The following is a 27,035-nucleotide window of genomic DNA, read 5'->3' as shown; positions in this document are numbered from 1 at the left end:
TTTTGATGTCTTCAGTATTGTTCTACAATGTAGAAAATAGTCAGAATGAGCAGGGGTGTACAAACTTTTGATTGTAGCTATCCTATGGAACTGAGCACTCTTGCATTCTGGATTGTGATTGGTCAGAACATGCTGATTAATGTTCAATAACAGCGGCTCTGATGGTAGTTTGGCTGATTAAATAAACAAGCAGATGTTCCTAATAAAGGTGTTGAGTGTACATTTGGTATTTTGGTATTGTCTGCTTTACATATTTATAATAATTTTTTTTACAAGATATTGAGGGGGGAAAAGAGAGCTTTGTGAGTTGTGTCGTTTGGAAATTGATACCTCAATGGAAACTATGCGTGTTGGGTTTTGTTTACAGAAGTTGTCAGTTAGAGTGGGAGGAGGGTTATTATTATCTAGCAGTTATTCTCCGAAGGTGAAGTGAATATCAGTGAATAATAACCGAGGCGAAGTCGAGATTATTATTTAAATAATATTGGCTGGCTTTTTTTCATGGTATATCAGATATATTCCATTCAGCTAGCGTGATATTGAACGAGTCAAAGATGAGTAGCTGAATGGAATATATCTGATAGACCAAGAAAAAAGTCAGTCAATATTATTATTATTATTATTATACATTCACATTCCTTTCAGGTGTTCAGTGCATCTTTCTGTTTCAAAATTCTCTCAAAATCTTCCGTATTTAATGAAGCAAACCAGGCGGCCATGTTTGTTTTATTTACAAATTGTCCCAGTCGCTCACTCACTAGCGCAGAAGTTTTACGTCTCTAACGTGTGACATCATGTTGTCTTGACATGCAATATCATAAACCATATTCAGCACTCATTCTCCATTGGGTAGAGTGATGTAATACACATAAGATAAGCGATATGCGAACAATATTGCATGCTATCAAACCAAATGAACGAAACCCGCTAGAAGGGAATAGAACATATTTTTATTTCATCGAAAAAGTCTCCTGTATGGATAATATTTCCTGATATTCACTGAGCCTGCGGTGGATAATTCTTTCAGTATAAATACACAGGTGATTTTTTTAATCATATTTTTAAAAATTTTATTTCAAACTTCAAAAGCAGTATATAAATATAATAATGGCGCAGCACAGACTTGTCACTTATCTACACCGACTCACATAAAATACTTTGTTTTGAAATGGATAAAATAAATCACAATTACACCTTAGCTTTGAATAGTTTTAGACCAAACTTTGTAGCGTCTTTAGTGCTTTTAGGAATGGTGTTTTCTTTCATCATGTGTAATTCTTCCTCACTTACGGTGATGAAGCGATCGGCCGCTATTTTGTCGAGTCGCTCGAGGTGATTATCGAGAAATAGTCCGAATCTCTTGACCAATCAGAGTGTGTGATTTTCTATATTCACCTGTGTATTTATACTAGTATGAGCTATTATGGCTGTAGTTGAGTGTGTGGATGGAAGATCCAGGGTTGTGGGTTTGATCCAGAGTTACTCTCTGTGTGCTCCTTGTGTCTGTCTGGGTTTCATTCGGGTTCTGTGGGTTTCCTCCCACCTCCCTAAAACATGCAGATAGACAGACTGGCTATGATAAATCTCCCCAAGCTGTGAAGGACCATGTGAATGTGGGTGTCCAGGGTTCGACTCTGTATCTGCTGCAGCCCTGAACAGGATCAAGGACTTCCTGAAGATGAATGAATGATTAATTTTATTATGACTTTCATGAAATAAACAGACAAACGGTGCATTATGACGAATCAGCGGGTCATTTATTTATTCACAGAATGAAAGAGCGAAGTGTGAAAGTTGAACATGATGTCAGTTACAGTATCAGAGAACAGATCCAGACATCTTCATATGTTATAAACACGTGATATGTGATTCCAGCACGTGTTAATCAACATGGATAACGTCTCCATGTTCATTAAGGACTGATGTAGGAGCAGTACTTTCTCCAACATGTAAAATTCTTTTTAAAATAAAATAAAATACTCGATAAGAGGTCAAAATGTTCTAAACCAGAACTGTGTCCTGTAGTGATGTGAAGCACTGTGTAAGAGTTTCAGGAGTGTGTAACCCTAGAAACAGAGCCCTATGTGTTGTGTGTGTGTCTATTGTGTGATTGCTATGATGTAGTGGTGTGTTTATATGACGTGTGTGTGTGTGTGTGTGTGTGTGTGTAGGGGCCAGACAACTGACCCGATTGTGCTGGTCAACCGCTTGCAGGAGTATTCAGACAAGGTGGAAAAGAACTTGGAGGATGCTGAGCAGCTGCTGGATAAGGTAACACACACACACACACACACACACACACTCTAGTTTTTCCTGTTGAGGTCCATCTATTGCCATAATGATGACTATAACAACTATAACATGCTACACCTAAAATGCCCCCCCACCACCAGGACTATGAGAATGGGAAGCGTGGCCGTTCTCTGACTTGTCGGATCAAGACGGCGGACAACCTGGCCGAGGCAGAGACATTGCTCAAGCAGCTGTTCCTGGATGTGGACAAAGTGAAGAAACTGCACCCACAAGGTTCTGAGATTGAACAGGAGTGAGTGTAAATCCTCATTTTTCTTGTTGAGGAACTTCCATTGCTATAAAGAAGACTGCACACGAACCGAACACTGATCTGAATCTCAGTAATCAGAAAAATTAAAGCTAGACTGCCTTTCAGATTTTTCAAGTGTAGGTCAGAAAAATTATTTTCCCCGACACCTGATTATTTTTGTTTAGTAGACCGAAAGCTACTGAATTCAAATTACAGACTTCCAATTTTATTAGTTTTTTTTAATAGAACGAATTTAGATCCATGTGGCCCTAAATTCTCTGCTATTTTTTTCCTGCTTCACCATGATCCAATTCAAAATACTATGTCATGCATCATGTAGTGACCTTTCCCCGTTCATGCACGGCATTGTGGGATACAAATCTGAAACAGGAGAGAAAAATGGAGGATGCGAGACTGTGAATGAAACATGAAAGACCGACTACAGTAACGGAAAGCGAGAAGAAATGGCATTACGTTATATACAAAGGAGAGGAAATGCAGGACCAAACTAATAAATATCAGCGCTCAGCGAGCACCTCGGTGTGATCAGCTGTTCGTTTAGTGACAGAATGATGGAACGGTCAGTGCACAGTCAAAGGTAAACCTGCGCATGCACACACATGGACTTCCTCTGTCTGCTTGACTGCGCGAAGCAAGCGATTTCATGCACATTATTTGCTTTAATCCCCTCAAATTAAATAACTTCCCAGCCACAGAATGGCCTGATATTTTGTGAGATATTACAGAAATAAACATACATCACAATGACCACATTTCAGAGGGAACTAAATTTCACCGGTTTTATGAAATCGAAAGGCTGTCTAGCTTTAAATAGTTTTAGATTTTGAAATAAAAGTTGTTAGTGATGCGGTGGTACAGCAGATAGTGTTGGTGCACCACAGCTTGGGTTCCTGCATGCAACCTATTCTCTGCATTTCTGTATGGCTCTCCTCTGGGTTCTCTGGTTTCCTCCAAGAAACATGGCAGCTGTGAGTGTATTCCCATCTTGCGGCAAGTGTTTCTGGGATTCTGATCAGGATAAAGTGCTTATTTAAGATGAATCAATGGATGCTCTCTCTCTCCCTGTAGTGTGAGACATCTCCATGATCGCTGGTCACACGGCTGCAAGAGGTATCGAGATCTGTACAAGCAAAATCTGGAGCTGGATCTCTCTCCACAGGTCAACTGGGCTCAGGTGCTTGTTGCCAAACAGGTGAGAAACTCATGCTTATTTATTTTCCTCATGGACGATCCAATTCCACGAACAATTCCAGAACATGTATCGACTGGAACTCTCTGTGTGTGTGTGTGTGTGTGTGATCCAGAAGCAGATCCAGAGGGAGGAATACGGCCCAAACCTGTCTGATGTAGAAAAGCAGATAGCGACCCACAACATCCTGCATCAAGAGATTGAAGCATACCGCTCTCAGCTGGACTCAGAGGTATTCTCACACACACACACACACACACACATGGTCCACTCATACAGTAATATATAATTAGCCACATCTAAAGAATAGGCTCCTCCTCCAATAAAATATGTTTATCAAACAAAATCCTTGTGGAGTTCAATTGTCTTTTTCAACAGGTCATCTTTATGCTTTAAGAGCAGAAACTTTTTTTTGAGCAAATATAAAACTGTCAAGTACATTTTAGAGATCCTGAAAAATGACATAATTTCTTTTTGAAATAGGGTAACACGAGAGTCTGAATAAGTTATAGATTAAAGGTTCTGACTGCAAAGTTGAATTCTGGGCCAAATGTTCTATTTCTATTGCTGTTGGAGTTTTGAGATGTTTCGTTGCCACACACACACACACACACACACACACACACAGAGTATATCCTGTGTGTAAATGTTTTGCCGAGATAAAAAGTGTCCCGCATTTTACGATTCTGGAGATCGCCAAATCAAGTGAGCAACAATATCACATGACCACCATGGGGCGTGTTTGAGCTCCTTTTAACCAAAACAAGTCAAACACGGCAGACTCGGCTCTCCCGGCAGGGGAAAAGAAAAGGAAAGCCTGCCTAGTGAGTGCAACTGCAAGATAGAGTAAGGTTAGATGACGTGTCATTTTTCTGGACAGATAACTAAATCATTCTCGCTAGTGCTTAGCTATTATGCTTTAAACTGCATGGGCTCGATTCCACGGTAGCGAGTATGGAGTTATACCCCTAATGTTTTGATCTTACAGAGAAAGAAATGAGAATACAGAAGCAGTAACAGAGAAAAGATATATTTGTCTTTTGTTTCATGTGAACATCAACCAAAAATTACATCCCTGCGGCTCAGAACTTTCCGAGGTAGATGCAGAGTCACAATCTTTTCTTGGTGGCATTGCCATCTTGGTGTGATGCCGTTCCATAGTTATGCTAATTAGTCCAAGCTCCTTGCGTCCGGCTGTCTCCTATTTCTGTAGGGCCGTACTGTTTACCTCAAGTGGTAGGAAAATGGTCCCAAAACAGAGAAAAGCGACCCTCAGGACATCAAAATGATCACATCCCATTTGTCTGCATGATACTGTTCTTGCAGAATAAAATTTTTTTTAAACATTTTAGATGACTTGCAGTCACTACCTTTAACCTAAATCACAGGTTAGTAAACTTAAAAAACGTCTCATCTCATTATCTGTAGCCGCTTATCCTGTTCTACAGGGTCGCAGGCAAGCTGGAGCCTATCCCAGCTGACTACGGGCGAAAGGCAGGGTACACCCTGGACAAGTCACCAGGTCATCACAGGGCTGACACATAGACACAGACAACCATTCACACTCACATTCACACCTACGGTCAATTTAGAGTCACCAGTTAACCTACTGTAACCTGCATGTCTTTGGACTGTGGGGGAAACCGGAGCACCCGGAGGAAACCCATGCGGACACGGGGAGAACATGCAAACTCCACACAGAAAGGCCCTCGCTGGCCATGGGGCTCGAACCCGGACCTTCTTGCTGTGAGGCGACAGCGCTAACCACTACACTGCCGTGCTGCCCACTTAAAAAATGTATTTATTTAAATCTATTTATTTTTAGATATTACAGATAATGTTCGCTAAATTGAGCAGGATCATTTTGTAACCCTGGCAATATAGAAAAACCTAAAAAACTAACAGCTTCGCTAAAGATTTCAAGCCATTAGGAAATGAGAAGGTAGGAAAAATGCTAGTTTAAATATCCCAGTAGTAACTATAAACCAAGCACAACTAGCTAACTGTATCACTAACTTATTGCTAAGATTAGCTAACTTTAGCTGTACTGTGTAACATCAATAGGATTTTTTTTAAACATAACCAGACATCCCATCCTGCAGAAACTCATTTCCGGGAGGTGTCATGACGCCATCGGGGGGGTTGAGTTTCTGCAGGTTGGGATGTCTGTAAACCAATCAGGATGTTCTTTGTCTAGCATGCGCTACATTAACAGGCACACGCGCAGTCTCCCTCGCGCACTCCGTCATATGCGCGATGCAGACATTAATGTTTCGCGTGCACGCTCTTGCTCACTTGCTCTAGATTCCGGGAGATATTCTCCAATTTGCAGGCATCAGGGAGCCACTATTAATATGCGGGAGACTCCCGGAACTTCTGGGAGACTTGGGATGTCTGCATAACTAATAGCTTAGTGAAAGACTCAAAAAAAAAAACTAAACCAGAAACTTTTATAGGTCTTAAAAATAAGCAAGCTCAGCATGAGTTTAATTTGTCCATCAAAATATCTATAGATACAAAAAGAATCAATGAGACGTATGTTAGGCCTGAATAAGCAAACCAAAACATTATGCTAGCAACTCCTTGTTTACGTTTGCTAGCTATCTCTAACTTAGAAAAAAACACCCTGTGACAATCCTGAGGAGGTCAAACATATGTAGAGTTTGCCAGAGATTTTAATTTGTAGCTTCCTCACTGGTGCGCCTCAGGGAAAGTAGAGTCTTGCGACATCCTGTTGAATTGAATGGTATGATAGCAATTTTCCAAACAATGTGTTACCTTCCTCTCTGAAGGTTGTCAGTAAAGTCAGAGTGAGTGTTGTGTGTCATGTAGTAAGCAATTAAAAAAAAAAAAAGAATGGCTCTAAGCCTAAGAGAGGAAGTGATTCTTAAAGCCTGAGACGCCCTGAAAGCTGGTGTAGCTCATCAATCAAATTTACTCATGTGATATGATGTGATAGAAATACGTTTGGCTTGCTTGAACTGGAGCAGGCTGGTCTGATTGTTACTATTTTTGTTTCAAGCTAGACGGTCTTTCGATTTCATAAAATCGGTGAAATTTAATTCCCTCTGAAATGTGGTCATTGTGATATATGTTTATTTCTGTAATATCTCACAAAATATCAGGCCATTCTGTGGCTGGGAAGTGATTTAATTTGAGGGGATTAAAGCAAATAATGTGCATGAAATCGCGCAGCCAAGCAGACAGAGGAAGTCCGTGTGTGTGTGCGCGTGCATCTACAGGTTTACCTTTGAGTGTACACTGACAGTTCCATCATTCTGTCACTAAACGAACAGCTGATCACACCGAGGTGCTCGCTGACTGCCGATATTTATTAGTTTGGTCCTGTGTTTCCTTTCCTTCGTATATAACATAACGTCTTTTCTTCTCGCTTTCCGTTACTGTAGTCGGTCTTTCGCATTTCATTCGCACACTCACATCCTCCATTTTTCTCTCCTGTTTCAGATTTGTATCCCACAATGCCTTGTATGAACGGGGAAAGCCCACCACGTGATGCATGATGTAGTATCTTGAACTGGGTCATGGTGAAGCAGGAAAAAAATATTGGAGAATTTAGGGCCACATGGCCCTAAATTCATTAATTGTTCTATTTTTTAAAAAACTTATAAAATTGGAAGTCTATGATTTGAATTCAGTAGCTTTCAGTCCACTAAACAAAAATAATTGGGTGTCGGGGAAAATTATTTTTATGACCTACAGTTGAAAAATCTGAAAGCCAGTCTAGCTTTAAGTTCAGTCCTTTAGATTTATCTTCCCTCGCACATTCTGCTCTCAGCTTAATGAAGGTGACTTTGACCAGTAATGTCTTTCTTGTTTTCATAAGACTATGATCCTGATGCGTGATGTAATGGTACATAATGTCTCTCTTCTTTCATGCAGTAGTGTCGTCTGAACCAGTTATGTGATGCTTCGTCACATATTTACGTGAAACTTAGATAACTTGGCTTTGTCACTCACATCATCATCATCATCATCATCATCCAATCACATTGCTACAACACACCCTTGAATGTGAATATATACTTGTGTTTGTCCTACAATAACCTGAGAAACGTCTCTGAACAGCTGTGTCCATGTCAGTGGCTGTTTGCTCCCGGATCCATGAGGCAGAATCTCTTAGGTGGCCAAGGTCAAGGCTCCTAGATCATACTTTGTCAATTCGACCTCCTTCACTATGGTAGATTAAAACCTGACATCATATGAGCTACATTCCTTACTTCACACTCAGAATTGCCATCAAGCTTGAAATAAAAAAATAAATAGAGCCTAAGAGAGGGGTTTGGTGTTAGCATGCTAGCATGAAATGCTATTATTGCTAGCATCTAGCATTTTAATTAACTATGTCTTTTCTGTTCCAACAGGAACTGAATCAGTACACACACCTCATGGTGAGTTATTTTAACAAATGACTTTAATTATATTTGAAACATTGGAGATGTACCAACATATTATCTTTTTATCTGCTCTCTCTCTCTCTCTCTCTCTCGGCTCTGCAGGAGGCTTCACTCGATCGTAAGCGATATCTGTCCTCTCTGTTTGACTACATCCTGCGCTGTAATAAAGAAGTCAGCTACCTGACTGAGCAGCAGGACCACATCCGCAAAGCCGACTGGAGTGACCTGATCAGGGACCTAGTTGGATTGCGTGCTAACGCCGAGGTGATGACAAGGAAGATGAGGAGCTTGTACTAAAGGAACAGTTTGGACAGAAAAACACATTTGGCTTCTTTAATAAACTAAGCTCAAAGCCACCAGTTTACCATTGTGTAATACTCACCTCAGGCTGTGTCAAGTTGTACAATTGTGCAGATTGTACAAGGCTAAACTGGAGGTTGTTCACATTACTTTCAGTACTGTAAATGAGATTAGCTAATAAAGTTGGTTTCTGTGACAGAGGTTGAAGAGCAACGGAATTCTGACCCATGAGAATGAAGTAAACAAGATCCGTCATGAAGCAGAAAGTCTGGTGGATGCAAACCATCCTGGATCCCAGGCTATTAAGGTGCGTTTAGGAATGGTATACAGATAAAGATTTTCTTTGAGGTGTGATCTGCATCCAAAGCATGCCTGCAACATGATGCTACCACCACCATGCCTCACATTCGGGTTGCTTTTCCTCTTCAGTAGGTGCCCAGGGTTGAGGACAAGCTGGATATACTTAAGGAATAGTTTGTACAGAAAAACACAATGCTTGAAAAGCTTTTCCCCCAACATGATACTTCCACCACCATGCTTCACAGGATGGTGAAGGATGGTGTTCTCAATGCTAGGTTGCACTTTCTTGCATTTCAATTTTGACCTTATCAGACCTGCTAATCTTTTTTTTTTTCCATATACTTACTGAGTCTCTAATATGTCTTTTGGCAAACTCTCATGGCTTTGTGGAGTGTCTGGGCTGTGGTTATCCTGTGAACAGCTTCTCCCATCTGAGCTGTAGATCTCTCTGTTGTGTAATGGTCTAGAGGCAGGTGCAAATATAGTTTACAAGTTATGATAAAACTTGACAGACAAATCCAAAACATTGGACAGAGTTGTGGTCAAAAATCAGGCACAAGGTTAAGCGATCAGAATATAGTAATTCAGGGGCAAAATCCAGAAACAAAAACCAGGAAGCAAAGCAGAATCAAAACCCAGAGAGGCAAAGTAGAAACACAAGGCTTGGATTGGAAAACCAATGACAAGTCAAGGGAGGAGACAATACATGAATGAAAACAAACACAAGTGGCAAGATAAACAAATACTAGAACATGTAGAAGCCCCATAGTGCTGAAAGGCATGAGGGGAAAGTACATAATGCTCTCCAGGTCCTTCAAAGTTACCCTTGACTTCTTGACCCCCTTTAGTCATGGTTGTACCATAGTCTTTCCATTTTAAAATCATGGACATAATCAATTGTCATTTTAAGGGATGTTCAAAGGTTGTTCTTCTTTTAGCTTGTCCCACTTATGTGTGTGGGGTTGCTGCCATGTCCTTGACATGTCATATTAATTGGAGCATAGTTTTACACCAGATGCCCTTCCTGTCGCAACTCTCCCATTTCCGGGCTTTGGACCAACCATTCACTCACACCTACAGGCAATTTAGAGTAGCCAATTAACCTAACTGCATGACTGTGGGGGAAACCGGAGCACCTGGAGGAAACCCACACAGACACCTGTAGAACATGCAAACTCCACACAGAAAGGCCCTTGTTGGCCACTGGACTTCAGCCCAGAATCTTCTTGCTGTGAGGCGACAGTGATAACCACTGCACCAACAAGCCACCCCAGATGTTCAAAGTTTGGTATTTTTTAATAATCAAACTGGGCGGCATGGGGTTAGCACTGTTGCCTCACAGAAAGAAAGTTCTGGGTTTGAGCCCAGTGGCTGATGGTGGCCTTTCTCCAGGTGTCTGCGTGGGTTTCCTCTGCTGTTCTCTGGTTTCCCCCACAGTCCAAAGACATGCAGGTTAGGCTAATTGGTGGCTCTAAATTGACCGTAGGTGTGAATGGTTGTTGGTCTCTGTCTCAGCCCTGTGATGATCTGGTGACTTGTTCAGGGTGTACCCCACCTCTCACCCATAGTCAGCTGAGATAGGCTCCAACTTGCCTGCGACCCTGTACAGGATAAGCGGTTATGGATAATGGATGGATGGATGGAATAATCAAACCCTGATTGGCTCTTTTCCAGAACTTTGTCTGACATGTTTTGATAACGCCACAGTCTTTAAGCTGCTGTTTGTTTTGGTATGTTCTCTAATAAACTCTGGAGTCTTCCATAAACAGATGACTGAAATCTCCTGGCAATTTAATTGCACACAAGTCTACTTCATTCAGCTAATTATGTGAATTCAGAAGGCAAACTAGATTGAATCTTCCTCCAATTCAATTTAAGTAGGCTCTACATTCATGAAATTATTTCCCTACTTTATTCTTTTACTTATCGTCAAAAAAATAAATGACTCAGTAAGTGAGTCATGAGTCAGAAGCATTTCCTATTCATTCATTCTTCGTTCTTTTGTGAGTGAGTGTTTGTGTGTTGCAGAAACATAATGCTGAAGTACAGAAGGAGTGGCAGCAATTCCGCAACCTCTGCACCTGCCAGGACACCCACTTGAACAATGTGGAGATTTACAAAAAGGTAGAATTAAGGATAGTCAGTCATCCACTAGTTTCTCTGAGATTCCTCCTTTTCTACAGTATTAATATGCTGTTTTTTGCACTAAACCTGCTTATTATTAACCCCGCAGTTCCAGCTGGATGCCGAAACGGTCTCCGAGTCTCTGAAGAGAATCAACGTTACCATGGAGCCATCACTGCTGTCCAACATGAGCAACTCGCAGATCCTAATGCAGCTCGAGGTACATGAGGACTGAGAGGAAAACATATCAGCACTGAAACATTCTTTAATTTCTCGATTTAGAAATGTGTTATATGGTGAAAGTGTGAATTATGCAGAATGTAGCACATACAAGTCCAATCTTACATGTCAGATACAATTTATAATTAAAAAATATATACTAGCTTTAATTTTGTGAGAATATCTCGTTTGTGTGTGTGTAGGGAGAGGATAGAGCGGTTCAGAGGAATGAACGCAGACTGGCTGAGTTGAAAGAGCTTTGCACCAAAATTCCCCCTTTGCCCCAGCGCAGGGCTCATTATGGCAACTTTCCTGTGGTGGCCCTGTGTGACTGGAAAACTACTAAGGTACAATGTGATTAAGTGCTGCTACTGTCATCATAAACACTCTTGTGCTCATCTCAGGATTCTGTTCATACTGAACATCCTTTAAAACACAGTATTGTTTGTCCTTACTCCTCTACACCTGTATACTGTAATTTCCAAGCCACTCTCACTATACTGTACACTATATGGCCAAAAGTATCTGGACACCTGACTATTACACTCGTATGTGGTTCTTCCCCAAACTGTTGACAATAACAATTAACATTAACGTTATAATTTCCCTTCACTGGAACTAAGAAGCCCAAAGCTGTTCCAGCATGAATGACAATGCTCCTGTGCACAAAGCACAGAGCTCCATGAAGACATTACATTACATGCCATTTAGCAGACGCCCTTATCCAGAGTGATGTACAACAAGTGCACAAGTCAGGTACACGAAGTGCTGAACTTCTAGACAAGAAAGTTCTAGTACCAACTGAACAAGTGACATCAATACCTAGTGTAATATGCTGTTGAAATACCAGTACTCAAACAGCCAAGGAAGTGAACCAACCATATGAACTATAGCTAAATAGAGAGCTCAAACTGCTAACCCCAGGCTAGACAGTACACAGCCTGGGTTGGTCTAGACTGATACACAGTTACAGAGCAGGTAGGGAAGAAGGGGAGAGGTGCAGCCTGAAGAGGTGAGTCTTCAGTCTGCACTTGAAGATGGTCAGAAAGTCAGCAGTTCTGACTTCAATGGGAAGGTCATTCCACCAATGGGAAGCCAGGACAAACAGCAGTCTTGAGCAGGCTGGGCAGGAGTGGAGAGAAGGAGGGGCCAGGTGACCAGTAGTAGTGGAGTGTAGGGATCTGGCTGGCATATAGGGACGGATCAGACTCTGGAGGTATGCTGGCCCTAACCCCTTGAGAGCCTGGTAAGCTAGCACTAATGTCTTAAATTTGATACGAGCTGCGATAGGTAGCCAGTGCAGGTTGGCAAGCAGAGGGGTGACATGGGGAGAAAGAGGAAGGTTTTAGACCAGGTGAGCTGCGGCGTTCTGAATGAGCTGCAGGGGTCTGATGGCAGAAGCTGGAAGGCCAGCAAGAAGAGAGTTGCTCTAGTCCAAGTGGGACAGGATCAGCGCTTGGACCAGGAGCTGAGTAGAGTAGGTGGTAAGAAAAGGGTGGATTCTTCAGATGTTGTAGAGGAGGAATCTACATGTCTGGGTCACTGCAGCAATGTTTGCTGAGGAGGAGAGTTTGTCATCAAACACGACTCCTAGGTTCTTTGCACTGAGTGAAGGAGACCTGGAGATATCCTCCAGGGAGATGACAATGTCCAGGGGTGGAGAGGGTGGAGCAAGAATGTAGATTACCTCTGTCTTGCCTGGGTTGAGCTTCAGATGATGGTTGTCCATCCAGCTCTGGATGTCACACAGGCAAGCAGAGATGTTAAGTGTTAATGTTGGAGTGGAAGAACTCAAGTGTCCTGCACAGAACCCTGACTGAACTCATCCCCCCTGAACACCTTTGGGATAAACTGGAAAACTGACTACACCCTATCAGGAATCAAAATTATCCAGATTTCTGTATAACTGCTTCAGAAAATGTCTATTGTTAAAAAGTGCTTAAAAATATCCACATTTTGCTGCAACAAAACAGCTATAAAGTGTATTTCCAGCTTTGTTCCGAATTTAGAAGCTGACAGAGAATAGACATTTCTGATCAGCTGGCCTGCTGAATTGCAATCTCAGTATTTGTCATTAATGTGCACAGGCTTCGGTAAAGCAAGGAGATAAATACACTCTGGTATCCAGCCCGAGGGATGAACCATGGGAGGTGAAGAACAACTTTGGAGAGAAAAAAGTTATCCCTGGAGCATGCTTTGTCATTCCACCTCCTGATACAGAGGCTATTGAACGAGTTGAGAGGTGAGAACTGCACTTACAAAAATGTGACAATAATTATAATACGTTATAATATATATACATGTTTGCTTGCTATGGTGGACTGTAGGGCTGCTTAGTAATTTGTTGTTGTTCTTTTCATTTGCTGTGGTTGTTATCTTTATCCGTTTTAGGGCTTTTTATGTTATAGTCATCTTTATTTCTTCTGTTTTTTTTCCACTATTGCACTATATCTGAAAAGAGAGTTTTAGTCCCTGAAAATGGAGGATGGTGGTGTTGGATATTGGCCTGTGTTTATTAAAATATAGATTTACTTGGTTTTCTGGATTTTGCCTGTGCGATAATTTGGATTCTTCTTTGTTGTACAAGGCTAATGCATAATAATAATAATAATAATAATAATAATAATAAGAGGCATGGTGGTGTAGTGGTCAACACTGTCACCTCACAGCAAGAAGGTTCTGGGTTTGAGCCCAGTGGCTGATGGTGGCCTTTCTGTGTGGAGTTTGAATGTTCTCCTCATGTCTGCATGGGTTTCCTCTGGGTGTTCCGGTTTCCCCCACAGTCCAAAGACATGCAAGTTAGGCTAATTGGTGTCTCTGAATTGTCCATAGGTGTGAATGTGAGTGTGAATTGTTGTTTGTCTCTATGTGTCAGCCCTGCAATGACCTGGTGACTTGTCCAGGGTGTACCCCGTCTCTCACCCATAGTCAGCTGGGATAGGCTCCAGCTTGCCCGCAACCCTGCACAGGATAAGTGGTTACAGATAATGGATGGATGGATGGAATAATAATCATAAGAAGAATTACTATATTGCTATACATTTTTTTTATTCTTACATGGTTGTACATCACCATGTGTCAATCAAGAAATCAGGTTGATGAAACTTCATTTGTAAATCCAACTCACAATGGTGCATTATATTACATTGCATTAATGGCATTTAGAAGATGATCTTATCCAGAGCAACATACAACACACCCAGAGCAGCCTGGGGAGCAGTTGTGGGTTAGGAGCCTTGCTCAAGGGCACTTCAGCCATTCCTGCTGGTCCAGGGAATCAAACCAGTGACCTTTTGGTCCCAAAGCTGCTTCTCTAACCTTTAGGTCATGGCTTTGTTTTGCTTGCATGTGTTTGTGTGCAGCCTGGAACAGGATTTTGCTGGGCTGAAGAGAAGGAGAGCGTCTCTGCTGGCCTCTGTAAGGACCCCGAGTATGGAGGTCATTAAGGTTGTTCAAAGAGGTACATCCTTCTTTTCAACATTTCACCTGTTAACTGATAAGAACAAATTAACCAAAACCCAAACCAGGGCTAACTTCTGTTCCTACACTGCAGTGAGTGTTTCAAGTGTTCCTGAGGACTCTCGCCCATATGCCCTGTCTAACCGTCTGGACCGGCTCATCACTGATCTTCTTCAGTTGGAGAAGGAGATGCTTGGCAGATTAAGAGCTCCACTGTCTCGAGCTGATCACACTGGAGATCTTCTAGCCCGAATCCGAGACCATAAGGTAAGACAGGCACACAGGGCTGGGGAAAGAGAACATTCTGAAGTTCTTGGGATTATGTCCTTAATTTTTTGTGGCCAAAGCCTGAAACTCCTGTCTCAACATTTTGAAACTCTCACTGTTATGCCGTAATAGGTTCCTGTTTTTAGGTCTCAAAATTCCTGAAATTCATGCCTGAAGCTACACTATATGGCCAAAAGTAGGTGAACACCTGGCCATCACACCCAAATCTGGTTCTTCCTGAAACCATTGCCATAAAGTTGGAAGCATTGCTCTTACACGAGAAGAGCCTTCCCTCAGTCTTCTTCTTTCGGCTGCTCCCGTTAGGATTGCCACAGCAGATCTGTTCCACATAGTTGATTTGGCATTAATTTTACACTGGATGCCCTTCCTGATGCAACTCTCCCCAATCTGTCCAGACTTGGGGCCGGCGCGAAGTATGCACTGGCTTGTGCAACTCCAGTGGCTGGGTATTTTACCTAATCAAATTCCACAAATTCCCAAAGCCACTTTCCCAAATCTAGTGGAAAGCCTTCCCAAAAGAATGGAGGGATGATCCAATTCCAAATTAATGCACTTAATTCCAATTTTACATCCTGAAATTCCCATTTTTACACCCAGAAACTTGTATTGTTTAGCAAAGGTCCTCAGAAAGTATTACCATAGTAGTTTCCCATTGCCTTCTACTGGATTATGATAGAGGTTTTCTCCTCTTAACCATTCACACACCTGGGCAATTTAGATTTGCCAGTTAGAGTAACCCAACCACATGTCTTTGAACTGTGGGGGGGGAAAACTGGAGCACCCAGAGGAAACCCACACAGACATGGGGAGAACATTCAAACTCCACACAAAAAGGCCCCCATCAGCCATGAGGTTCAAACACAGAATTTTCTTGCTGTGAGGTGACAGTGCGAACCACTACACAACCATGCTGCCCTTGTATTGGTACATGTTAAAATTGTATTGGTATGGCCTAAACTGAGGTTGTTCCATTCTGAAACTCCCTGTGGTAAACTCCTTAAACCTGTCTTACACCTTTACACTCACATTGTCACGTCCTTACTTCCTGTTGTTATATCCTGAAATATTACTGCTACCTGCTGGATTGTTGTTATTGTTATATCCTAAAATTCATGTTGTCATATCCTGAAACTCCTAATGGTAAACTCATGTTACAAATTCTTATTGCTACATTCTGAAATTATAGTTAATACATCCTAAAATTCCTATTTTTACTTCCTGAAACTCCCTGTCGAAATCCCGATTACAGCCTCGAGCTCCCATTGTCACATGCTGAAACTTTGTTGCATCCTGAATCTCTTGTTGTTATATCTTGAAACTACCTGTAGGGACCCTGTTCAAGCCTTATGCTCCCATTATATTGTTCTGAAACTCCCTTTGTTATATCCTGAGATTCCTGTTGTTACAGTGGTGCTTGAAAGTTTGTGAACCCTTTAGAATTTTCTATATTTCTGCATAAATATGACCTAAAACATCATCAGATTTTCACACAAGTCCTAAAAGTAGATAAAGAGAACCCAGTTAAACAAATGAGACAAAAATAGTATACTTAGTCATTTATTTATTGAATGAAAATGATCCAATATTACATATCTGTGAGTGGCAAAAGTATGTGAACCTTTGCTTTCAGTATCTGGTGTGACCCCCTTGTGCAGCAATAACTGCAACTAAATGTTTCCGGTAACTGTTGATCAGTCCTGCACACTGGCTTGGAGGAATTTTAGCCCATTCCTCTGTACAGAACAGCTTCAACTCTGGGATGTTGGCGGGTTTCCTTACATGAACTTCAGGTCCTTTCACTACATTTCGATTGGATTAAGGTCAGGACTTTGACTTGGCCATTCCAAAACATTAACTTTATTCTTCTTTAACCATTCTTTGGTAGAATGACTTGTGTGCTTAGGGTCGTTGTCTTCTTGTTGCATGACCCACCTTCTCTTGAGATTCAGTTCCTGGACAGATGTCCTGACATTTTCCTTTAGAATTCACTGGTATAATTCAGAATTCGTTGCTCCATCAATGAGGGCAAGCTGTCCTGGCCCAGATGCAGAAAAACAGGCCCAAACCATGATACTACCACCACCATGTTTCACAGATGGGATAAGGTTCTTATTCTGGAATGCAGTGTTTTCCTTTCTCCAAACATAACACTTCTCATTTAAACCAAAAAGTTCTATTTTGGTTTCATCCATCCAAAAAACATTTTTCCAATAGCCTTCTGGCTTGTCCACATGATCTTCAGCAAACTGCAGACGAGCAGCAATGTTCTTTTTGGAGAGCAGTGGCTTTCTCCTTGCAACCCTGCCATGCACCCCATTGTTGTCCAGTGTTCTCCTGATGGTGGACTCATGAACATTAACATTAGCCAATGTGAGAGAAGCCTTCAGTTGCTTAGGTGGGGTTTACATTAGACCGTATCAGCGGATCATCAGATTAACGTTTTTAAAAACGATTAGCGTGCACACAGCAACGCCAATACATGATTCATGTGCACACAGCAACGCCAATACACGGATACACTAATCACATGACTAATTCGGCACGTAAGTTGAAATGTGTCAGTGCGGCTCATCGCTTCCTCCTCAGCGGCTGCGCTCCAAATCACTCTGCCCTGAACAGCGAGTGCCCTCTGGAGGGTGCGCACTCCGGCCCTGCGCAGCTCACAGAGCGTGCGAGTGTAGTGCACGAGCAGTGATTCGGGACTGAGCCGCTGTGCGCAAGTCACTTACCACTTGCAAGTGGAAGGATGGCAAGCCTAAAGACCATCATAACTACACAATGGGCAGTATTTGCATCAGTATTTGCAGTATTTTCATACTTTTATACTCTTTAATGAAAGGTGATACAAGGTGGAAGTCTGCGCCATTTTTCAGCAGTCGCGTCACATGACCAACGCCAGCGAATCAGGAAGGTGGATGTCACAGTGACGTTGTCCAATGACGATGCCAGCTAGAGCTCAGCACAGCGTATCCACGTATTCTCAATGTTTACACAGCACCGGATCAGACACGATCTAGACTGAATACTTGGACCCTGGCGGATTCCCGTTTCCCGGCGTTTCCAGGCGTTTTAATGTAAACGGACAGTGCATCCGCGAAGAAAACGAGACAGATACGGTCTAATGTAAACTTGGCCTTAGAAGTTACCCTGGGGTCCTTTGTGACCTCGCCGACTATTACACGCCTTGCTCTTGGAGTGATCTTTGTTGGTCGACCACTCCTGGGGAGGGTAATAATGGTCTTGAATTTCCTCCATTTGTACACAGTCTGTCTGACTGTGGATTGGTTGAGTCCAAACTCTTTAGAGATGGTTTTGTAACCTTTTCCAGCCTGATGAGCATCAACAACATTTTTTCTGAGGTCCTCAGAAATCTCCTTTGTTCATGCCATGATGCACTTCCACAAACATGTGTTGTGAAGATCAGACTTTGATAGATCCCTGTTCTTTAAATAAAACAGGGTGCCCACTCACACCTGATTGTCATCCCACTGATAGAGTCAGGTGTTTTCAGATTTCACCTTCAAATTAACTGCTAATCCTAGAAGTTCACATACTTTTGCCACTCACAGATACTGGATCATTTTCCTCAATAAATAAATGACCAAGTATAATATTTTTGTCTCATTTGTTTAACTGGGTTCTCTTTATCTACTTTTAGGACTTGTGTGAAAATCTGATGATGTTTTAGGTCATATTTATGCAGAAATATAGAAAATTCTAAAGGGTTCACAAGCTTTCAAGCACCACTGTATATCCTGAAACCTTAAACTCCCACTGTCACATTTTGAAACTCTTTTTGTTACATGCTGATTTCTTCCAAAGACTTCGGATCTCATATTGTAAAATTCTTATCATTGCTGAAATCTTTATTATTACATCCAGAAACTCAAATTCCTGTTATCTGCATCCTACAATTCCTATTATCTCCTCCGGAAAGTTCCTGTTGTCACATTCTGAAATTCTTGTTACATGTATTGCTGCGTCTTGAAATTGTTGAAATTCTGAGACTTTGTAAAACTGTTGTTACAACTGTGACTTCTGTGGTTACATTCTGAAGACTCCTGTCACATCCTAACAATATTCACAGGCTTGTTGTGTTGCTTCGTCATCTGTTCTAGAGTGATCTCATGACTCTGAGGAAGCTGGAGGCAGAGAAGGCATCGATTCAAAGGGAAATTGAACCTCTTCTAGCCAGTAAATCTCTGGACCCCACTACAGTGTCTTACCCTCCAAAGCTCAGCACTGCAACAAACAAAATTGAAGACCTCAGCACCCTCATTGACCTCTATGACAAAAAGTATGTTCACTTTAGACTGTAAACAAAGAGGTTTGTGTTTAGTTACAACCTCAATTCCAAAAAAGTTGGGACACTGTCTCATCTCATCTCATTATCTCTAGCCGCTTTATCCTTCTACAGGGTCACAGGCAAGCTGAAGCCTATCCCAGCTGACTACGGCCGAAAGGCGGGGTACACCCTGGACAAGTCGCCAGGTGTTGGGACACTGTAAAAGATAAATAAAAACAGCATGTGAAGATTTGCAAGTCACGGAAACCCTATATTTCATTGAAAAGAGTACAAAGACAACATATCAAATATTGAAACTGAAATTTTATTCTTTTTTGAAAAATATGTGCTCATTTTGAATTTGATGTCAGCAACATGTTTCAGAAATTTGGGACAGGGCAATAAAAGACTGAAAAAGTTGTGTAATGCTAAAAAAAAACTAATTTGGTTAATTGTCAACAGGTCAGTAACATGATTGGGTATAAAAAGTGCATCCCAGAGAGGCGGAGTCTCTCGTAAGTAAAGATGAGGAGGGGTTCACCACTCTGTGAAAGACTATGTGAGCAAACAGTGCAAAAACATTCCTCAATGTAAAACTGCAAAGAATTTGTGGATCACATCATCTATGGTCCATAATATCATTAAAAGATTCAGAGAATCTGGAGAAATCTCTGTATGCAAGAGACAAGGCTGAAAACTGACATTGGATGCCTGTGATCTTCAGGCCCTCAGGAGACACTGTATTAAAAGCAGACATGTGTCTGTAGTGGAAATCACTGTATGGGCTCAGGAACACTTCAGAAAACCATCGTCTGTGAAAACAATTACTGCATCCACAAATGCAAGTTAAAACCAGATATAAACAATATCCAGAAACACCACCACCTTCTCAGGGCTCGAGCTCTTTTATGATGGACTGAGGTGAAGTGGAAAACTGTCCCAAGGTCTGACGAATCAAAAGTATAAATTCTTTTTAGAAATCATAGACACCATGTCCTCCAGGCTAAAGAGGAGAGGGACCATCTGGCTTGTTATCAGTGCACAGTTCAAAAGCCAGCATCTGTGATGGTATGAGGGGGCATTAGTGCGCATGATATGGGTAACTTGTACATCTGGGAAGGCATCATTAATGCTGAATGATATATACACGTTTCGGAGCAATATGCTGCCATCCGGACAAAATCTTTTTCAAGGAAGGCCTTCTTTCTTTCAGCAAGACATGCCAAACCACTTTCTGCACATATTCAAACTGCATGGCTCTGTAGTAAAAGAGTCCAGGTGTTAAACTGGCCTGCTGCAGTCCAGACCTGTCTCCCATTTAAAACATTTGGTGCATTATGAATTGCAAAATACAACAAAGGAGACCCTGAACTATTGAGCAGCTGAAATTGTATATCAGGCAAGAATGGGACAACATTTCTCTTTCAAAACTACAGCAATTGGTCTCCTCAGTTCCCAAACATTTACAGAGTGTTGGTAAAAGTAGAGGTGATGCAAAACAGTGGTAAACACGCCCCTGTCCCAACTTTTTTGAAACGTGTTGCTGACATCAAATTCAAAATGAGCATATATTTTTCAAAAAGCAATAAAATTTCTCAGTTTCAACATTTGATATGTTGTCTTTGTACTATTTTCAATGAAATATCGGGTTTCCATGATTTGCAAACTATCGCATTCTGTTTTTATTTCCAGTTTACACAGCGTCCCAACTTTTTTGGAATTGGGGTTGTATAATCATAAAAACAGGCAAAGATTTTCTTTAATAATTGGGGTTGAGATAAATTCCAAACGTCAACAATAAGATATAGAGTTTGAAGGGAAAAAAAATACACAAAATCTCACAATATGAATTTTGTCATATGTTTTTTCACTTTTTCAAGGGCTAATGCTGTTATGTCTTTGGAGAACCAAATTAAGAATGTCGGCATGAGTCTGATAGAGCTTGAGGAACAACTGGCCAGGGACACGATCATCCTCGACAAACCTGATGCCCTTGAGGACCACATTAACATGCTCGAGGTAAGGGGGAGGAAGTAACTTCTCTGAATATTATTCATGCTTGTTTATTTGCTTAAACTTAACTAAACTGAGAAATTTCATTTAGTTTAGCAACAGTTGACAGAAATATAACCATGAAATACCTATAAAACAGCTATTCTCTCCTGACATTTACTTTTACAACTATAATATTTTTTAATCCACTGCAGTCATATCAAGGTGATTGGACTGTTCCACCACATGTTCTGACTAGAAGAACTAGGCTGTAGAAGAAACCCAATTCCATTTGTATCAGTTTTTCTATAAACCACCCTTTCTTTATCCTTTAGAACATTTGCAGTGATGTGGCAGCCACGGAGGAGGACATCCAGAAACTGAACAGTGACCTTGAGCTTGTTGAGCAGCTGTGTGGCCATCTGCAGAAGGGCTTCTATGAGTACTGCCCTGACATCCACCGACAGGAAACAGAGGTTAGGAACCTCAGGAACCGTTATGCGAACATCAGGAACCAGCTACAGCAGCGGTAAGGGTCTGGTCCACCTTATTTTATTATTAAACCACCAAAAAAATCCATCAAAGTGCTTGAAAGTCTTTGTAATGGCATAATTTGTCACCAAATTATGGTTCGACCTGAGTAGACATCTTGTCATCCATGTGTTTTATTGTTTACTTTGACACATGTTTTTATTTTGATTCTTGTTAAGTCTGGTTTCTGCCCCTGTCCTGTTATCGGTGTGTTTCCCATCAGTGTCCAGGGGTTCCGTGTTAAAGGGATAGTTCGGGATTTTTGACATGAATCTGTATGGCATCCCCATCAATAGTGTCGTGCAAATACACTGACTTACCCCTGACAGCATCCTGTGAGTCCAGTTCTTGTCCAGTTTTGGTCCAGACGAAAGTAGTCCGGCAAGTTTGTTGGGGTCACGAAAGTAAAACGTTTTTCGTCTCAAAACAGTATGTGTTCAAAAGAGTGATATATTTGCATCACAAAACCGTTGCCAAATAAAAAGTCAGACCTCGAAATCGCTTGGCACTATTTTCTCTCCCTTCTTATCACTGCGCGCTGCCGGCTTCATCCAGCTGTGGCTCCAGCTTCAAGGATAAGCTGGAGCCGCATAAGTAGGAGTCCCGGCGGGTGGTTTGTATTCGATTCGTTTATATCCCGACCTTGTCAGCTGTCACATTTATGTTCATGGACCCGGTAAGCTGGTAAATAATATTTTTTTTTCTTTACCAAATTCTAACAGAAAACGAGAGCGCCCGAAAGGGAAAACCGAGCCGCCTCACGGCTGTAATGCAAATTGCTTTCCTCCTCAGTATACAAGTGCGCTTCCATGGCAGGGAAAAAGAAACTACCACTGCTGCCTATGTAGTGCCCTATTTATACAAATAGGAGTCATTCAGGATTCAGCCATGTTTTTGCTCCGTGTCATGGCTGAATCCTGAATGACTCCTATTTGTATAAATAGGGCACTACATAGGCAGCAGTGGTAGTTTCTTTTTCCCTGCCATGGAAGCGCACTTGTATACTGAGGAGGAAAGCAATTTGCATTACAGCCGTGAGGCGGCTCGGTTTTCCCTTTCGGGCGCTCTCGTTTTCTGTTAGAATTTGGTAAAGAAAAAAATAAATAAATATTATTTACCAGCTTACCGGGTCCATGAACATAAATGTGACAGCTGACAAGGTCGGGATATAAATGAATCGAATACAAACCACCCGCCGGGACTCCTACTTATGCAGCTCCAGCTTATCCTTGAAGCTGGAGCCGCAGCTGGATGAAGCCGGCAGCGCGCAGTGATAAGAAGGGAGAGAAAATAGTGCCAAGCGATTTCGAGGTCTGACTTTTTATTTGGCAACGGTTTTGTGATGCAAACATATCACGCTTTTGAACACATACTGTTTTGAGATGAAAAACGTTTTACTTTCGTGACCCCAACAAACTTGCCGGACTACTTTCGTCTGGACCAAAACTGGACAAGAACTGGACTCACAGGATGCTGTCAGGGGTAAGTCAGTGTATTTGCACGACACTATTGATGGGGATGCCATACAGATTCATGTCAAAAATCCCGAACTATCCCTTTAAGTACTTGAGTATTTTGTCTTTCCTTGTTGTGTTCTAGTTCTATTGCAAAGTCTCACTGATTGTAGTCGTGCATTCCTGAGGATGTCTGCTTTGGATTATGACAGTTATTCACCGATTGCCCATAATAAACAAACACCATGACTATTTTGCACACTTCTATCCTGCCTCATCTACTTACTGAATGTTAAAATACCTCAAGCCATTAAAATACAGTATTTTTATCCACAAATTTGGCTAAACTGTCAATCAATCAATCAATCAATCAATCAATCAATCAATCAATCAATCAATCAATCAATCAATCAATGCTAATGAGGCAGGAAAGCCTAATTTAAAAAAAACCCTGACAAGTTAGAGGTTGAAAATGAATTCATTAGCAACCTGAAGCATGTATTTCCAGGTCGAAAAACGTGTTGTATGGAAATTTAGCCTAAAAATATTTATTCAAATCATTATAACATTTAGTTCTTGTCCTCATGTGTAAGCAATTCACCCACTGACATGTAATTGCAGAGTCACACTGATGCTGGAGGCAACTAAAAAGTACCAGAGTTTTAAAAGTACTGTCCGTGCCCTCAACACCTTCCTGAACGACTTGCCCAGAAACAAGATACTTTCTGTTGACACCATGGCTCAAATCACTGCCAAGCAGAACTCACAGAAGGTCAGTTTGGTGAAAATATTAAGCACAAAATATTAAGGTGTAATTAACTGTCAAATATTTAACAGTTATTGCACGAAATTGAGTCGTACATGAGCTGACAGCTGACGAGGCGCGTAGCATCAAGTTGTCTATAAGCCATGTACAACGAGATTGAGTGGAATAACTGTTTTATTCTATCTACATTCATTGGATTTTGAGAAACGGAGCATTTTTAAGTTTATTTTTTGCAAATTCAATAAATAAAAACTTTATACAAGACATCTGACAAAATCATTTCCGCTTAGAATGTAAACAAACCTGCGAATTTGTGAAAAATGTGATAATAATTATTGAAAAAATGATCCATTTCAATCAAATACCTTCATTCCATATTTTATTGCGGGTTTTTTTTTTTGTATTTTTCAGGGAGTTTGTTTTCGAGTAGAGTTTTTATTTCATCCTTGGTTGGTTCAGCAACATGCTCCGCCATTTTGTTTTTCTCTACTCATGGTATATGAGCTGATATCCTAGTAGTACAGTAGCCAATCAGAGCACACAATTGCTCATATCCAATGAATATGATTAATAATTCAATAATTTCATCCTCGGTTGGTTCAGCAACACACGCCACCATTTTGTTGTTGTTCTTCTTCTTCATTAGGGTTTTTTTGGTGGTTGGCAAACCAACTTAAAGGTGCATTACTGCCACCAACTGGGCTGGAGTGTGGAACAGGAGATATTGGTGGGGGGTTGGGGGGACTATATTCTTTTAGCCATTTCTGTTTATTTTAAATACTTGATAACAAAGTGATATATCTGACTTGATGCGTGCTGCCATGTTGTTTTTCTCTACTCACGGTATATAAGCTGATATCCTAGTAGTAGAGTAGCCAATCAGAGCACACAATTGCTCATATCCAGTGAATGTGGATAGAATAAGAATTGAATATTTGATGAGAATATTTGATACTTGAGTGTTGACTTAAATTTGAAGTAATAAAATATAATACTGGTAGAAATTTTAATATAATTGCAGAGAGGACGATAGGAGAGGTCTATATGATAAACATTTTGAGGAAGTTTTTAATTGACTCTAATTGCAGTGGACCGTTGAAGAACTGAAGAGAAAATCTGATGATATTGCCAGAATTGTCTCTCTCTCTCATGAGCTGCAGACTATCCTGAAAGTATGTATTTTTATTTCCTATATGCAGTTTTCTCTAATTGTAATCTCTGGGATATGCCTGAGAAGCATGCTCGTCTCGACTACGGATTATTAAAATTTTACTCTGACTGTGTTGTAAGGAATATGAGGCCATTACCTGTAGGTACCGCAACACTGTCGTCAATGACGAGACTGACTTGACGAAATGGCACTCTCTCACTTTTGCTGAAGCTATCCAGAATAAGGTGTGTTACCCAAAACAAAATGGAGTTTTCTTCATCAAATTTGCTTCATATCATGACGAATATTGCCATAATGGAAACGCTTTTTTACTTTCTAGGAAAGAAGTGTTGTGAAACGATACCATGAATTGCTAGCAGAGAACATCCATCTCTTTGATCAAATGGGACTGGCCAAGAACCTCATCAATAAGGTGAAGTATAACAGATGGTAATATGATACCATCAGTTGGGACAAAAAAAATTCATTAGCGAGCCCACTGAGCAAGTAAAATATGACGTCCACTTCTATGGTTTGGTTGCCTGGAAACCTAACTGGCAGGCTAAAAAGTGATCACTAACTTAAAGGCCGTTTAGCTACTTTAGCTGAAACAAAAAACAAAATATATGAGAAAAAAGTAAATATACACTCACCGGCCACTTCAATAGGAACTTGTTCTTGAGTCTAAGATCCCTGTTCTTGGCTGCAGGAGAGGAACCCAATGTGTTCTTCTGTATTCTGTTGCATGCTGAGATGCTCTTCTGCTCACCACAGTTGTAAAGAGTGACTATATCAGTTACTATATCCTTTCTGGCAAAAAAAAAAAAAAGCTGGAACTAATCTGGCCATTTTCCTTTAACCTCTCTTATCAACAAGGCATTTGTTTACTTTCCACCCACAGAACGGTCGCTCACTCACTCAGTGCTTTTTTTTTTTACACCATTCTGTGTAAACTGTAGAGACTGTTGTGTGTGAAAACCCCAGGAGATCGGCAGCTTCTGAAATACTCAAACCAGCAGTCCATCTGGCTCAAACCAACACCCATGCCACAGTGAAAGAAAGTCACACTTTGAGATCACAATTTTTCCCATTTGGATGTTTGAATGAAGTGAACATTAACTGAAGCTCTCGATTTGTATCTGCATGATTTTATGCATCAAGGGATCGGCTGATTAGAGAACTGCATCAAACAGCAGGTGGATGGGTGTTCCTAATAAAGTGGCTGGTGTTCATCCTCTTTGAGCAAAGTTTCTAATGTGTCATTGTGTTTGTGGCCTCAACGAGAAGTCAGCAAATTGTCACCAAATTTATGAGATATGGTCCTTTGTCCTTGCAGTGCATGTAAAAGATATGATTCCAGTCTGGCATGCACCTTTATTTTCTCTCAATATGCTTAAGTGACTGTTAAAGGAGATACACAGAACCTTTATTTTTAAATAATTTTCTGAGTGGATAGTATCTCCATCCATGACTCTTGTATGCTGCATAAATGGGAATTTTAAAAAATATATTTTTGAGAGTGAAAATCGACCGCAAAGTTGGCATTTGAGCTGCCCCACTGAGCCAGCCAGCCCTGAGTGTGTGACGTCACAGCGGTAACCGGTTTTAAGGCCGAGGCCTTTGACAGCTATAGACCAAAGTCATATAAATAAAAATGTATAGTGAAAGTAAGAAATACCGTTACCGACTTGCTCAACTAAGACTGATATGACTTCATTGATTGTGGGTTGACTCTCATTAAAACAGGATAGGTGTTATAACTTATGCAACATACATGTACATGCATGCATTTTCACTGATAAAATGATAAAATGTAAAAGGCTCATTAAATAATCAGATGAACTGAGACAATCACATTCTGAAGCAAATTAAATAATCTCATACCGGTAACTTAAACAGACAAGTTACATGTATTAATTGAAATGCAGGAAAACAACCTGTTGTTTTTGTTGTTTTTTTATCCAAATGAGAGTCGGAGCTTACCCGTCTGTGTTCTCGCT

General features: G+C 41.0%; 1 protein-coding gene across 1 annotated transcript in view; it reads left to right on the top strand.

The window, feature by feature from the left end:
• evplb (envoplakin b) overlaps positions 1-27,035 on the top strand; it is a 41,103-nt gene that overhangs the window by 7,186 nt on the left and 6,882 nt on the right. Inside the window, exons 2-21 of the mRNA XM_060904438.1 lie at positions 2,172-2,271; positions 2,394-2,545; positions 3,632-3,755; positions 3,868-3,984; positions 8,135-8,161; positions 8,270-8,431; positions 8,667-8,774; positions 10,796-10,891; positions 11,001-11,111; positions 11,314-11,457; positions 13,198-13,352; positions 14,473-14,570; positions 14,664-14,836; positions 18,976-19,154; positions 21,023-21,161; positions 21,470-21,663; positions 23,741-23,891; positions 24,974-25,057; positions 25,176-25,280; positions 25,376-25,468. Of these exons, the coding sequence (XP_060760421.1) occupies positions 2,172-2,271; positions 2,394-2,545; positions 3,632-3,755; positions 3,868-3,984; positions 8,135-8,161; positions 8,270-8,431; positions 8,667-8,774; positions 10,796-10,891; positions 11,001-11,111; positions 11,314-11,457; positions 13,198-13,352; positions 14,473-14,570; positions 14,664-14,836; positions 18,976-19,154; positions 21,023-21,161; positions 21,470-21,663; positions 23,741-23,891; positions 24,974-25,057; positions 25,176-25,280; positions 25,376-25,468 (2,512 nt within the window). The remainder of the gene's footprint in view (positions 1-2,171; positions 2,272-2,393; positions 2,546-3,631; positions 3,756-3,867; positions 3,985-8,134; positions 8,162-8,269; positions 8,432-8,666; positions 8,775-10,795; positions 10,892-11,000; positions 11,112-11,313; positions 11,458-13,197; positions 13,353-14,472; positions 14,571-14,663; positions 14,837-18,975; positions 19,155-21,022; positions 21,162-21,469; positions 21,664-23,740; positions 23,892-24,973; positions 25,058-25,175; positions 25,281-25,375; positions 25,469-27,035) is intronic.

Source organism: Neoarius graeffei, chromosome 22 (assembly GCF_027579695.1).
Source record: "Neoarius graeffei isolate fNeoGra1 chromosome 22, fNeoGra1.pri, whole genome shotgun sequence".
Lineage (NCBI taxonomy): Eukaryota > Metazoa > Chordata > Actinopteri > Siluriformes > Ariidae > Neoarius > Neoarius graeffei.
This window is presented reverse-complemented; position numbering and strand designations above follow the sequence as displayed.